Source organism: Plecotus auritus, assembly GCF_963455305.1.
Source record: "Plecotus auritus genome assembly, chromosome: 5".
Lineage (NCBI taxonomy): Eukaryota > Metazoa > Chordata > Mammalia > Chiroptera > Vespertilionidae > Plecotus > Plecotus auritus.
The window spans coordinates 169,549,812-169,566,252 of NC_137776.1; the positions used below are offsets into that span (position 1 = coordinate 169,549,812).

At 43.6% G+C, this 16,441-nt stretch overlaps 1 protein-coding gene and 1 pseudogene across 2 annotated transcripts; one reads left to right on the forward strand and one right to left on the reverse strand.

The window, feature by feature from the left end:
* The first annotated feature begins 11,229 nt into the window (after positions 1–11,229).
* Positions 11,230–11,808, forward strand: LOC308247852 (ADP-ribosylation factor 1-like; annotated as a pseudogene). Its single transcript has one exon. The product of its transcript is annotated as an ADP-ribosylation factor 1-like (transcript).
* Positions 11,809–13,199: 1,391 nt separating this feature from the next.
* On the reverse strand, positions 13,200–14,177 carry LOC308248379 (olfactory receptor 1J4-like; the record flags this gene model as incomplete). Its single annotated transcript, XM_080668333.1, has 1 exon — positions 13,200–14,177. One exon carries the CDS (start codon positions 14,175–14,177, stop codon positions 13,200–13,202), a length of 978 nt encoding a protein of 325 aa, XP_080524459.1.
* Positions 14,178–16,441: the final 2,264 nt, after the last annotated feature.

Below are 16,441 nucleotides of genomic sequence, written 5' to 3' on the forward strand. Positions count from 1 at the left end.
GGCTGCTGAGCATGTATGACCACAAAGCTATTAGGTGGGAAAAAGACAAAGAATTGAGTGTAGACATATGTGACCTCAGATATGAGCATTTAGTTTCTAAACTATGTAACAAAGTTGACGAAGAAGTTCAAAAACATTGGGCTTCCAGGGATGCTCCTGTATTATTCAAATCACTAAAAAATGGCCCCCAACAGATCTTCAAAATGGGCTTTTTTTTTTTTAAGCTGCCTGTGTGGGTTCTGGTCTGTAGCTATGGTGAGTCCAAATGTATGAAAGTAGGATGGGTTTTTTTTTGTTGTTTGTTTGTTTTGGCCTTTTTCAGTATCTTGGTTTTAAGTCTCCATCCTACATATCTTCTGTGTGAAGGAAGTCAAGGTGTGAGTTTGTTACACACAAGAGCACTCACACACTATCACAGCCACAGCCCTGCCAAAGGGAGACTTACAGACTTCCCTGGCTTACACTCAAGCTAAGTAAATACAGCCAGAGTGTGAGTCAAGTCACACAAATCTATGCAAAACTCACACAAAATACACTCACAGGTGTGCAACACAGTTGCACACACATAACCACCAAGCATCCTCCACCACACACATTGCAGTCACACATTCAAATCACAAGTGATGCACAAGGTCTTCCATACAGCACACAGGCAGCAAAACACAGGTAAAATAAGGTACACATCGCTGAGGAAACTTTCCGCCTTCTCTGACTTATACATGTCCTTGGTGGAGGCATTCAGTGTGTGAGTCAGTGACACACACACACACACACACACACACACACACACACACACACACAAAGTCATACAACACAACACACACACACGACTATGCAGATTTCTGGGTCCCTTCTAATACCAGGGCTATGAGTTCTGATACCTTGTGCTTTGTGCTGTTTCCCGAATCCTCAGTTTCTGTGCAGGAGACCCAGGATTAAAGGAAAGGGAACAAACCTTTGTGGCTCTAGGACCTTTACAAACTCTTATGTCTGTTCAGCAGCTTCAAAACAACAGGCAGAATCTCCCTTGTTAGTAGCAGAAAGAGACCTCAGAGGGAGACAGCCCCAAGTCCCTGAGAAGAGCAGCAGTCAATTGGGATAACTGCCCAACTTCCTCCAGGCAGGCCCCTTGAGAAGGAACATGTTTAGGGGCCAGAGGAGCTGAGCTGTATGTACCTGGAGTCCCAGGAGAAAGTGTTCCTAATGTCAGTGATACCTCGGGCCTCTGGTCAAGTCTCTGGATGGGAAGCAGGAGGTTCCCAGTTGCCCATAGCCTCTGCATCACAATTTCAGCTTCTCCGCACAGCAATGTATGGCCCAGGCAGTGTACGGGCTTCAGCAAGCTGGCAAAACACTACACAGACCTCTATTCCAACACAAAGCCCCTTCAAATGTACTGGTCTCCCCATCCCCTGTGGGGTCCATAGGGAAGGGTCTGTGCCTTGTTCAGGGGCAATGGGATTGTGTCTAAAGGCTCTGGGGAAAAGACTCTGGGCTCTGTTCCATTACTAAGAGAGCATGCCTGATTTATCAAAGATCTCTGAGACCTGGGTCCTTCAAAGTAGGAATAATACTACTACTCTTCAGGTGACTTTGAGGGATGATTAAATGAGCACATAATGGAAGGTTAATAAATGTTTAGAATTACTGTCAAAGTCTGTATCAGCTATGGCTGAAATGGGCACTTGGTAATGTTGAATGATTCATTTGTTCATTCATTGAAACATTCTCTTAAATAATTACTAAGGTTCTCACAAAAGTAAATATACTCTGGAGACAGCAGTGAATAAAACAAACAGAAATTCCTCTTGGAGAGCACACATTCAAGCAGGGGGGGGGGCAGAAAACAAATTTTAATTAAAAATATGGTCGGTAAATGGCACAAAGTGCTGGGGTACAACAAAAATCAGGGTTGCAACTAGGAACAATCTCAAATGTCCATCAACAGATGAATGGGCAAAAAAGCTGTGGTACATCTAAACAATGGAATACTACTTGCCAAAAAAAAGCATGATCTAATGAGCTCAAAGAATGTACCATGTATTGATACATATTAAACATAGATGAACCTCAAAATGCTTATGCTGAGTGAAAGAAGGCAGCAATGAAAGAATATATTCTGTATGACCCCATTTAGATAAACTTCTAGGAGGTGCTAACCAGTTGATGTGATAGAAACAGATCAGCGGTTCCCCTGGGGGACAGAGGTGAGGAGCAAAGAGGGAGCAGGAGGTAGGCTTGGGGAAACTTCCTGGTCCTGACAGCCTGTAGTGATAGCTTAATGGGTGTATACATATGTCAAAACTATCCAAATTGTATACTTTAAATGTATTAAGTTTATTATGTCACTTAAACCTCAAAAAATCTTGGTGTTTTTATTTTTATTTTTTAAGTGTATTTTTATTTAGTTGAAAGCATTACAGATGTCCCCTTTGTATTTTTTTACATTGACCTCCATCCCACAAACCCCCTTCCAGGCCTTCACCACACTATTGTCTGTGTCCATGGGCTATGCATATATGCATATAAGGTCCCTGGTTAATCACTTCCAACCCCCGCTCTCCAGCCTTCCCTCTAAGATTCGTCAGTCTGTTCCATGCTTCTATGTCTCTGGATCTATTTTGTTCATCAGTTTATCTTGTTAGATTCCACATATGAGTAAGATCATGTGATACTTCTTTTTCTAATTTTTTAAATTAAAAAATTAAATTATAGTTTACATACAATATTATTTTGTATTAGTTTCACATGTACAGCATAGTGGTTAGACAATCATGTACTTTCCAAAGTGTTCATCCTGATATTTCCAGTACCTAATGGGCAACACACAGTTATTACAATATTATTGACTATATTCCTTATGCTGTAATTTATATCTTCATGACTATTTTGTAACTTCTTTTTATTTTTTTAAATTTATCTTTTAAAAACATTTATCTTTATTGTTGAAAGTATTACAGATGTTCCCTTTTTCCCCATTGCCCCCCCTCGACCCTCTCCCCATGCCTTCACTGCACTATTGTCTGTGTCCATGGTTATGCATATATGCATATTAGTTCTTTGGTAAATCTCTCCCTGCCCCGCCTTCCCTCTGAAATACATCAGTCCGTTGCATGCTTCAATGTCTCTGGGTCCTTTTGTTCGTCACTTTATTTTGTTCATTAGATTCCACGTATAAGTGAGATCATGTGTTACTCGTCTTTTTCTGACTGACATAACACTCTCCAAGTCCCACCATACTGTCTCAAAGGTTGATACCCTTCTTTTTACAGCTGTATAGTATTCCATTCTGCAAATGCGCCACTGTATTTTTTATCAATTTACATACTGATGGCCATTTCAGTTGTTTCCAGATCTTAGCTATTGTAAATAATGCTGCTCTGACCATGGGGATGCATATATTGTTTCTGCTTGGTGTTTCAGGCTTCTTAGGATATATTCTGAAAAGTGGGATCATGGGGTCAAATGACAGTTCCATTTTTTATTTTTTGAGGAAACTTAACACTCTTTTCCATAGTGGTTGTACCAGTCTACATTCCCACTAACAGTGTACTAGGGTTCCTTTTTCTCCACATCCTTTCCAGCACTTGCTGTTCATTGATTTATTGATTTATTGATGATATCATGCTGGCAGGTGTGAGGTGACATCTCATAGTGGTTTTAATTTGCATATCTCAGATGATTAGAGATATTGAGCATTTTTTCATATGTCTATTGGCCATCTGTGTGTCCTCTTTGGAGCAGTGTCTATTTAGGTCCTTTGCCCATTTTTTAATTCGATTGTTTATCTTCCTTTTGTTAAATTGTATGAGTTCCCTATAATTCTGCAGATTAACCCCTTATCAGATGTATCATTGGCAAATATGTTCTCCCATGCAATGGGTTCTCTTGTTATTTTGTTGATGGTTTCTTTTGCTGTGCAGAAACTTTTTATTTTGATGTAGTCCAATTTGTTTATTTCTCCTTAGATTCCGTTATCCTAGGAGATGTATCAGTAAACACATTGCTATGAGGGATATCTGAAATTTTGCTGCCTATTGTTTCTTCTAAGATTTTTATTGTTTCACATCTTACATTTAAGTCTTTTATCCATTTTGAGTTTATTTTTTTGTGTATGGTGTAAGTTGATGGTCTAATTTTTTTATTTTGCATGTATCTGTCCAATTTTCCCAAAACCATTTATTGAAGAGACTGTCTGGACTCCATTGTATGCTCTTGCCTCCTTTGTCAGATATTAATTGAGCATAATAGGTTGGGTCGATTTCTGGATTCTCTATTCTGTTCCGTTGGTCTATATGTCTGTTCTTGGGCCAGTAGCAAGCTCTTTTGAGTACAGTGGCTTTGTAGTATAACTTGATATCTAGTATTTTTCTAAGAATATGTTTATTTTATCAAGGTTGCCCAGTTTGTTGGAATAGAATTGTTCACAGTATTTTTTTTTTTTTACAATCCTTTATATTTCTGTGGGGTCAGTTGTTACTTCACCTGTTTCATTTCTGATTTTGTTTATTTGAGTCCTCTCTCTTTGTTTCTTGGTGAGTCTGGGTAAAGGTTTATCAATCTTGTTTATCCTATCAAAGAACTAGCTCTTGTTTTATCGATCTTTTGTATTGTTTGTTTTTGTGTTGTTGTGTGTGTGTGTTTTTTGTTGCTGTGTCATTTATTTCTACTCTGTTGTTTACTATTTCCTTCCTTCTACTTATTCTGGGCTTTTCTTGTTGCTCTCTTTTTAATTCTTTAAGTTGAGAATCCTTTAAACCTTTGTTTGAGCTCTATATCTGATAAATTGCTTGCCTCCATTTCATTTAGCTCTTTTTCTTTAAATTCCCCCTGTGTGTGTGTGTTTTTGTTTGTTTATTTGTTTGTTTTTGTTTTTTCATTTGGGTCCTATTTCTTTGTCTCCTTTTTTTTGGTTGCTTATTTGTACTTGTTTCTGTGTATTAGATAGAACTGTGATGATGCCCTCTTCATGGTGTGGCCTTATGTAGTAGGTGTTTCTTGGGACCCAGTGGTGCAATTGCTTGATTTCCTGAGCTGAGTGCTCTAAGAAATGTCTCTTGTGGGTTATGTGCACACCCTGTTGTAGGTGGGGCTTGTTTTCTGTTGGTTAGTACAGTTAACCCTTCAGGCTCAGTGACTATAAGGATTAACCTCCATCACCTTGTATGAGACACTGTGCAGGGGCTAACTCCAGAGGTGGTGTGTTCCCAGCAGGGTCTGTTGCATTGGGATCCTGTTTTGGGTGTGCAGCTTGTATTGCTAGTAGGGTTGAGCTTCTGTGTGGTCTGAGGCCCACCACTGGTTGTGTTAGTTCTGGGTCCACTTGGGAGCCATTCAGGTGCAGATCACTATCAGACATTGTGTGTAGCAAGTCTCGGGCTAATGTTCTGTAGTTACCAAACTGATCACTGTTTGTGTCTGCATATACTGGACCTGTGTGTAAAGGGTGAGCTTCTTCCTGGTTAGAGCTAGGGACCATTCTGTGATAGGAGCAAGGCTCCCTATGGTCTGCCTCCACCTGTCAGCTACTCCACCTACCCCCTGAGGTTGCCTGGTCTTCCTCCAGAGCCTTTTCAAGAGAGACTATAGGGTATACTCAGGCTAGCCAAGATAGGACTTGTGTGAACCCTACTTTGGGATCATGCATGTGAGGGGAAAGTACTGTATTCTCTACTTCAAAGCCAAACCCAGAGTCTCCAACTCTAGCTCCCTAGCGGGACTCAATGTAGGTTCAGGTTTACATACAGACAGCCATCCCCTCTACAGGAGCTTAGCCATCAAACCTAAGCTCAGGGGGATTGATCAAGAGTCTCTTCTTGAGGATGATGCTGGCCCAGCCCACAGGAGGAGGCTAAGCACTTTCTCCCCATTCAAGACAGTAGTCTCCAAGGGTCTCAGACTTTGAATGTCCTCACTGTGAACCAGTCCCCCCTCTCTCTCCCCTCCCAGTGGGTACGTCTGTGACTGGGCAGGGGTGATCCAAACAATGTCCTGTTGGGAATGGTGCCTGCAACCTTTAGGAGGGTGATGGGCACTCCTCCTTCTCAGGAAAAAGCAGGCTAAACTTGCAGGGGAGCTTGGATTTGCCTGCCCACAATGTAGCCACAGAACCCAGCATTTGCTTGTCTGTCTCCCAAACAGAAGCCTCCCCAAGAGACACAGGTGAAAATTCCAGATCTGAACATATCCCTGGCACCACCATGCTGCCCAACCAATCAGGACAAAGCTGAAAAGAAGCCCTGTGTGGCTGTCTGATCTTTCCACATTGCTGGTCTCAGCTCCATTTAGGCTCCAAACCCTGCAAATCAGGCTAAAATCCAGCTCCACTGAGCTTCAAACCTAGCAGGACAAGATGAAAATTCCAGGGGGCCACTCCTCTGTCCTGCTGAATACAGTAAGATAAGGCAGGCCAATCAGCTCAACAGGTGGACGGAGGGGCATAGACTGTGTGCTGGAGGTAGAGGCGCCTGTTCCTCTTTCCCATGCCACAGTTTAGTCACTGCCAGGGTCTTCACCCAAAGGCTTTCAAGAAAATAAATGGCCCCTTAGTCGTCTGGGTGTAGCCAGCAGACCCCTCTACATGACCTGAGTATGGCTGTGTGGCCTCTCTAGCAGTCAGAATTTGGTGTGAACTCCCATCTGATAACAATAAGAGTGCAATTTCCCTGGAGTGATATGGTCCAAATCTCCCAGGTGGACAGAATCCCCACCACCAGATGCTACTCAAGCTCCTCTTCCTGACTCTGTTGCCCGGGGTTGGGGATCTCTGTGTGGGGTTGAGACCCCTCACTCCTAGAGGGAGTGAGCTTCATAACTGCCATATCCCTCAGCTTTTCAGCTGCAGTCCCACCTGTGTGAGGGGTTCTCTCTTTCGAGGTCTTTACCCTTCTTACAAGTCTCTATGTGGCCTCTTCTATACTCCTTAGTTATAATTTTTCACATCAAGTTTTCTTCAGTTGGTCTTTCAAGTTGATTTCCTTACAATTTAGCTGCAAATCTGGTTGGGGGCTGGTAGCAAGTGGGCACAGATTCCAACTTCTCAGCAGCCATCATGAAATCTCTAGTGTTTTTACCGTTGATCGGTGAGCTAAGGTGGTCTGCCAGGTTCTCTATAGGAAATCCTCCCTGTTAACCTTGTAATTAAGAGTTATCATTTGTAAATAATTTGGTATTATATGAAGATAACTTTTTTCTTTTATATACATATATATATATACATATATATATACATATATTATTGATTTCAGAGAGGAAGTGAGAGTGAGAGAGAGATAGAAATATCAATGATGAGAGAGAATCATTGACCAGCTGCCTCCTGCAAACCCCCACTGGGGATTGAACCTGCAACTCAGGTATATTCCCTGACTGGGAATTAAATTTTGACTTCCAGGTTCATAGGTCAATGCTCAACCACTGAGCCACACACTCACCAGGCTTCGTATTTTATTTTTAATTGAGATATATAGACAAAATACTGGGTTCAATACTTACTTCGGGTACCTACTTTATTTTCCACTTAAGCAAATTTTGGAGTTAATTTGAAAATTAGTTAGGCTCATTTGATTTGTTTTATTCAATTTTCCTTTATTAACCACTTTTAATATTTATGTTTTACTTGCAAAAGACAACATAGACAAAACTACACAAATAGTTCTACTCATCTTCTCATCTCTTCTGCCCCACCTCCTGTAGGTTAACAATTTTATTAGTTTCTTTATTTTTTTCTTATTTATTTATTTATTTTAAAGCAAATAATACAATTTTTTATTTTGCTTTAAGAAGTTATATGGTTTTTAAGGAACTTCAGAAAGGAAAAATGAAATTGTGTAAGAGTAGAAATATAAGTATTTGTATATACACACACGTATAATTACATACACACCACATATTCCTATACCTATATCTTCACATATTTAGTGTTTTATATTCCTTCCTCTGGATTTGAATTACCTCTTGGCTTAATTTTAGAGAGAAAGGGAGAGAAGGAGAGAGAGATAGAAACATCAATGATGAGAGGGAATCATTGATTGGCTGCCTCCTACACGCCTCCTCTGGGATTCGAGCCCCCAACCCAGGCATGTGCTCTTGACCAGAATCGAACCTGGGACCCTTCAGTCTGCAGGATGATGCTCTATCCACTGAGCCAAACCAGCTAGGGCTTCTAATTTATTTATTCCTGTGCTTCTTTCTGCTCAAATGGAAGACACATGTATATTTTATTCCCCTTCATTTTTACATAAGTAGCATGTTATAAATACTCTTACACATTGCTTTTTTTCACTTAGCAATATCTATATATATAAAAGCCTAAGCGACTATTATGACCGGAACGACCTGAGCAAGTCAACCAGTCGCTATGATGCGCACTGAACACCAGGGGGCAGACTCTCAATGCAGGAGCTGCCCCCTGGTGGTCAGTGGGCTCTCATAGCCCACTTCCCATGGCCGGCCAACCTCTGGCGGTCCTGGCTGGCCAACATCCCATGGTCCCTCCCCCAAGATAGCCAGCCCTGATCAGCCCCAATTGGGATGGCCCACCAACCTCCCATGGTCCCTCTCCCCTGCCCCCACTGTCCCTGATCTGGACTGGGCGAGAGAGCCCCTATGGGCCCCGATAGCAGGTCAGACCGAGGGACCCCATCTGTGCATGAATTTGTGCATCGGGCCTCTAGTATTCTAATATTTCTCCACTGGGCCTCTAGTATTCTAATATTTATCCACATTGATTCATAGATATCTTTGTTTAGTTTTCCAATTGAAAAATACTCAGTTGATGTTTTATAGAGTTTTCTTTAATGGTCATAAAATGAGATATTGGTGATATGTGTCCTAAATGCCACTAAATTGTATACTTCAAATGGCTAAATAGAAAGTAAGAAGTGATCCCTACATACAGCTGATAAAAGAATTATAAAATAATAATAATGTATGATTAATAAGTTCATAGACAGAAAATGGAATTGAATGTATATATTTACTTAAAACAGAGGAAGACAAGAGGAATATATGGGAAACAGGTGAGTCAAATAGCAAATATAAGGAAACAATTAATTCAAATGTATTATGATTAAATTAGATGTCCATAGACAATATTATCCAGAAATATAATTATTACTTCACATAAATGAACAATATCCAGCATTACATTTTAAACAATGCACACCTGACAGACATAATGACAAAGAAAAGTTTAAAGTGATGGAAAAGAAATACCATTTAAACACTAACCACAAGAAAGCTGCATCTTAACTATACTGTACTATACCATACTATACTATACTAGTATCTATATCTCTACCTTATCTATATCTATATATGTATCTATACCTATCTCTATAATAAAGAGCCAGGTGTAACCACTGATCATGACCAAAGGCTGAACAACCTGAAGTCAGCGCTGGGTTGCCATGGCTGCCCAGCACTGACTACTGTAGCTGCAGGCCCGGTGACCAAGCAGTGACTACTGAGGGGGCTTTGGCCCGGAAAGAGACCTGAAGAGAGAAGCAGGGGCTGATCTGTAGCGTCTGAGGCAGCTTTTGACAAGCACTTGCCTCTCTCTTTCCCTCAGACCCTGGCCAGCAGCCCTGCGTCCATTTCTCTCCAGGCCTCCACCAGGGCTGCTGATCAGCCCCGCCTGTCTGATCAGGCCCTGTTGATAGGCCCAGAGACGCTGACTGGCATAGAAACTGGCTAATCAGAACACCAATCTGGAAGTCAGTCCTGCAGTCAGAGCTGGGTTGCCAGGGGACCCACCACTGACTACTGTGGCTGCAGGCCCAGTGACCCAGCAGTGACTGCTGAGGGGGCTGTGAATCAGGCTCGAAAAGAGACCTGAAGAGAGAAGCAGGGGCTGATCTGTAGTGTATGTGGAAGCTTTGGACCAGCACTTGCCTCTCTCTTTCCCTCCGAGCCTGGCCAGCAGCCCTGTGTCCATTTCTCTCCAGGCCTCCACCAGGGCTGCTGATCAGCCCTGCCTTTCTGATCAGGCCCTGTTAATAGGCCCAGAGACACTGACTGGCATAGAAACCAGCCAATCAGAACCAAATCTGGGTCAACTGTGAGAAGCCAATAGCTGCCTAGGAGGTGGAGCTTTGACACTGGCAAAGAAAATGACCAATTAGAACCAAATTGGCTAGCAGAGGAGAGTAGTTGGGGGCGAGATCAGGCCGGCAGGGGAGGGCAGTTGGGGGCAAGATCACACCAGCAGGGGAGGGACGTTGGGGGCAAGATCACACCAGCAGGGGAGGGACGTTGGGGGCAAGATCAGGTCGGCAGGGGAAGGCCATTGGGGGCAACCATGCTGGCAGGGGAGGGCAGTTGGGGGTGAGATCAGGCTGGCAGGAGAGGTCAGTTGAGGGTGAGATCAGGCGGCAAGGGAGGGCAGTTAGGGGTGATCAGGCAGGCAGAGGCAGTTAGGGGCAATCAGACAGGCAGGCAGGTGAGCGGTTAGGAGCCAGTGGTCCCAGATTGTGAGAGGGATGTCTGACTGCCGGTTTAGGCCCGATCCTGATTGGGCCTAAACTGACAGTCGGACATCCCCCAAGGGGTCCCTGATTGGAGAGGGTGCAGGCTGGGCTAAGGAAACTGCCCCCTCTGTGCACAAATTTCGTGCACCAGGCCACTAGTCTATATATATAAAAGGCTAATATGTAAAGTGTCCCCTTGGAAGTTCGATCAGGAGACCAGGAGTTCGATTGCTCACTATGATGTGCGCTGACCACTAAGGGGTGGAGCAGAATGAAGGAAGGCCCCGGCTGTCAGCCCGATCAGCCCTGATTGCTGGCCAGCCATAGGGACCTTACCCGTGCACAAATTTCATACACCAGGCCAGTAGTATCGATATAAATTATTTATATTAATAGCAGAAGTAAATGAGATGTTAAGGTAGGGACCCATCACAATAAACTCTTCCTAATTATAAAACTAGTGGTATGCTCTTAAATGAATTCCTAAAAAGTCTCTTTTTCTAACAACCTTGCTTTGTAGCACATACCAATTTTTGTAGTGTAATTATTCTTATCATGGCTGATTGCAGTCAGCCAACATAATCAGCCAGAAGCCAACAAAAGCCAGCATAAAAAAATCAGTTCAAAAAAAAGAAAGATCACCAGAAACAGATCATGATGCTAAATGAATGAGTGTTCTATAACATAAAAATGTTAAAAATGAGTGGGAGTGAAACCAATGCCTGGCTCGGAGTAGCAGCAGCACTGCAGCTGCCTCGGGTTTCTCTGGCCAGTGTCTCTCCCTCCAGTCTACAGTGTGAGGAGTATCTTTGCGAACCTCTTCAAGGGCCTTTTTGGCAAAAAGGAAATGTGCATTCTCATGGTGGGCCTGGACGCTGCGGGGAAGACCACCATCCTGTACAAACTGAAACTGGGTGAGATCATGACCACTATCCCCACCGTAGATTTCAACGTGGAGACTGTGAAGTATAAGAACATCAGCTTCACTGTTTGGGATGTGGGTGGCCAGGACAAGATCCAGCCTCAGTGGCGCCATTACCTCCAGAACACACAAGGGCTCATCTTTGTGGTTGACAGCAATGACTGAGAGCATGTGAATGAGGCTCGAGAGGAGCTTATGCGGATGCTGGCGGAGGATGAGCTCAGGGATGCTGTCCTGCTCATGTTTGCAAACAAGAAGGACCTTCCCAATGCCATGAATGCAGCTGAGATCACAGACAAGCTGGGCCTTCACTCTCTGTGCCACAGGAACTGGTACATTGATGCTACCTGTGCCACCAGTAGGGACGGGCTCTATGAAAGACTGGACTGGCTGTTCATTCAGCTCCAGAACCAGAAGTGAGCCGAACTCCTCTCTTCCCCCTCACTCCCTCCTTCACCCTTGCTTTCCTCTCATGTGGCAGATGTGCCCCTGTGGTGTGAGTGCCAGAAGCTGTCTCCATGGTCGGTCCTAGTGTGCTTCATCATGCTGTACATGTGCAGATGCAGCCTGCAAATGGGTTTTTATTTGATGTAAATAGTTCTTGTTTCCAATGAGGCAGTTTCTGGTACTCCTATACAATATTACTCAGCTTTTCTTATTGTAAACAAACAAACAAACAAACAAACAAAAGAAAACAGAATCAACCCACTGTTTAGTACTGAGAAAGGATTTTAGGCACCCGGGGCGGGGCCTCTGGGAGTTGCTGTGAGAGATTACCTCAATGCTCCTCCTCTGGGCTTTAAATCTGTGTTGAAATCCATTTTGGTGGTTGGTTTTTAACCCAAACTCAGTACATTTTTTATAATATAAATACAAGGTAAGGATACATTTTAACACAGAGAAGGGAGAAATGTGCCAGTGTAGGTTCTGCAGTAACAGCTTGAGTCCAGTCTGCCTGTGGTCTGTCTCCCATCTGGAGCGTGCAGTGGGCAGAACCAGCCACAATACATTCTGCATGTCACTTACGGTCCCTGATTGGCTTTGTCTCACTGGGTCGTCTGCATCCCATAGCATTCGTGCTTGTACCTGTGCTTACACCACTGCCTATAGGGGTGGGCTGGGGGCTGCGGCCACCACTCAGACTCCTTGAAGGAACCCCAGCCTTCCCTTTGGTCAGTGTGGGTCAGCATAGGTGCTTTGGTGGGACCACTCTGGACAAAATAGGAGACTCCCATGGTCCCTACACACACTCACTTGCTCTAGGTTGTCTGGGTATCACCAATAGGAATGCAGACAGGTGACCAGTCATCTTAGAGCCTAGCTCCTCAGAGCCCCCGACCACATGTGCTTTCACTCCCTCAGCCTGCAAGGGTCAGATTGACATAAAAAACAACCACCTGTAGTTTTTTCTTTTGTATTTTGATAAAACACTGAAGAAACTAGAGCTGTTAAAATTTATCTTGGGAAAAATCTCAGAACTGGTTTATCTGGTGTCGTGGAACCTCTTACTGCTTTCAATACACGATTAGTAATAAAAAATGTTAAAAATGTATAAGCAAAAAAATGACATATCTCAAAACAAAAAGAGACAAACCCGCAATTATGATTGTGTAACTTGTTTTGCATAGGATTTTGCATTATCTTATAAGAGATGTTGAACAAGCAAAAATTATCAATTGGGAATAAAAAATTATTAACGCAAGAAGCAAACATGAGCTAGTGCACATATAATAATGCTTATACCAGACAAGAGAATGCATATTCTAGGAAAGTTATATGGAGGTGTCGACTATACAATAATTTTAGGAGATCTATCTCATTGTGCTCCTGACTGGAGCAGGAGGATTTAGTGATTGCTGCTTAAAGAACTTAATCCTATTGACACACATCTCTAAGGCCTGTTTTATATCTCTGTTCCTCAGGCTGTAGATGAAGGGGTTCAGCATGGGGGTAACTACCGTATACATGACCGAAGCAATTATGTCTTTGGAACCCCATGATGAGGAGGAAAAGTAAACACCTGCAGATGTACCGTAGTATAACAACACCACAGAGAGATGGGAGCCACAGGTAGAAAAGGTTTTAAAGAGTCTCTTAGTGGAGGGCACCTTCAGCATGATAGTCCCTATATGGATATAGGAGCCCAAAATAATACCAAGACACAAAAAGAAAAGCATTCCTGCCTCGGTGAAAATCATCAGCTTATTGAGGGAGACATCAGAGCAGCTCAGCTTCAGGAGCGCAGCAAGGTCACAGTAGAAGTGAGGGATGGTATTGTTGGCAGAGAAGGACAGTCGACCCAAGAGGAGGGTGTTCAACATGGAATTGCCACAAGCAGTAATCCAAGAGCCCATCACCAGTAGCATGCATAGCCCCTCCCTCATGATGGCGGTGTAGTGCAGGGGGTGACAGATGGCCACGTACCTGTCATATGCCATCACAGCCAGAAGAAAATTGTCAAGACCAGCAAAAAGTATGAAAAAATACAACTGAGTAATGCATCCCTCATAGGAGATGGATTGTTGCTGAGTCTGCATGTTCATGAGCATCTTAGGGACAATAACAGATGAAAGAGAAATGTCAGAGAAGGCCAAGTGGCTGAGGAAGAAGTACATGGGTGTGTGCAGGCGGGAGTCCAGCCTGATGAGCAGGATGATGAGCAGGTTGCCCAGCACCGTGGTCAGGTACATGCTCAGGAACAGGGTGAAGAACATGCCCTGCTGCCCTGGTGGGATGGGGAGCCCCAGGAGGAGGAACTGGGACACACTGCTCTGGTTCTCGGGCCTCATGCTGCTCTTCGGTCTGCTGGGGATGAAGAAAGTGTGGGAATCTCAGGAAATTAAACATGATGACCAGAACCATCACATCTCATACTGTCATTCTCTGAGAAAACCATTTTTAAATACGTTCATTTTAATTTTTCATATCTGTGAAGATATACAACTTCCCTCCATTCTAGTCTGGCTCCAGGAAAACATTGAACCCCAAAGTAGTAAACAGACATCATCACACAGAGGCCAGAGGGGATTCATTGTTTTATTCAAACACTAGATGCCCGGTGCATGAATTCGTGCATGGGTAGGGTCCCTTGGGGTGGCCTGCGGGGATCGGGCCCCAGCATCGCAGCCCTACTATCACACATGGCACCCTGCCATGGCCTGGTGCCACCCCCTCTCCTGTTCCACCATTCCGCCTGTGGGTAGATGGATCGGGGACAGGCCCCCCACCTAGCTCGCTCAGCGCCTGGGAGCCGGGCAGTGACCCTGCCCCCACCACTGATCAGCCCCCCACTGCTGCCGCTGGTCACCATCTGCCGGGTGATTGATCGCACCTGCCATGACCAGGTGCCACCCGCTAACCTGCTCTATCCTGCTGCAGTCCTGCTCTTGTTGGGACCCATCTGGCCGGCAGCGCCTCCACTGCCACCCACTGCCAGCATCGTGTCACCGATGCCTGCCATGTTCCATGCCTCCCCCTGGTGGTCAGTGCACATCATAGTGAGCAGTCGAACTCCTGGTCGAACTCCCAGACAAACAATTTGCATATTAGGCTTTTATTATGTAGGATTACTTTTAACATCTCTACTAAGGACAGAGATGCAGCAGTGAACAAGGAAAGCAAGATCCTCACTTCTATGAGTTTACATCTTGATAAGCATGGAGGATTCATTTCTACACTAGGCCAGAGCCAAACCATAATAATTCACTGTGGCAGGAATAGAAGATGAGCCCCTACAAACCGGTGAAAGTTCTTTCTGCCTGAAAGTAATATGACACTCCAGTGCTGAGTGGGTGTTGTTGGAGCACTGTCACAATCCTCCTGTGAACCTGTTGGGTCCCATTGACCTTCAGCTGTAAACTCAGAGACACTCTAGAAATGGGTGGCCTTTGAAACCCACTTGATACCAGAAAATCCCCAGAACAGAATATTCCAAAAACTATCTTGCATAATAATGCTGAGCATTTTGGGGACATAAACACTGTGCTTAACACGATGTTAAGGGCTTTATTGAACTTTCCTAATTAAATCCAACATCAGCCTTACATTCCCAGACTAAATATCTTCCCAGCGGCACTAAGAATGAATGTTCTTTTTCCTATTTCAGTTGTTAGGAAGTAGAAATATAAGAGATATAAATTCCATATACATATATAAACTATAGGTATTTCCATATTCTGTAGGTTAAAAGTATCACATACTCTTTAATAGAGTCAATAGTATTGTAATAACCTTGTACGTGACTGACTGTTACTAGTCTTATTGTGGTGATAGGTATATAAGTGTTGAATCACCACATTGTACACACAAGAATCTAATGTAATACTGTATGTCTACTTTAATTAACAATAAATGTAAAGGAGAAAAATGATCAAATATTGACTATGTCATGCAGTTCAGTCTAATATGTCTGCATGATCAAAGCTCATGCTCGTACCTACTCCCCACGGAAACTTCCCCCTTCCTTGGGAACACCCTTTGCCAGTACTTCAGATTTTTCTTAGATCCCTACCTAGAGAACTCTCATCAATTATGTTGATGTTTCTCAATTGACAAATGACCCTTACATTCATTATTATTTGCTTACAAATACATGTTAGTTGAGAGCCTGTGTTTTGAGGCAAGTGTCATTCCTTCTACTTTGTACATTGAAAACAGAGGCCACCAAGTTAAGTGACTGTCTCAAGGTTGCCACCATTTGGTAGCAGTCCTGCACTCTGACTTCATGCACCATGACACCTAATGTTTCTTTGCCTGAAAGTGTTAAAAATCTCTGAGTGATGCAGTCACACTCAGGTATGTGAGAAGCTCAGCAGATCTGTGTCAGAATCAAGGGTTCTTTGAATTTTATCTCAGCCAATGGTGCCCCAGGAGAAGGGCTCTGAAAGAAATATTTGAGGTCATGGGGGCAAGTTGGAAGCCCCAGACACACATACAAGTCACACACACACACACACACACACACACACACACACACACACACACACACAGCTGATTTGAGGATTCCAGTCACCTGTGACCACTTTCCCATCCTAATGGAAGGATGGTCAATGTG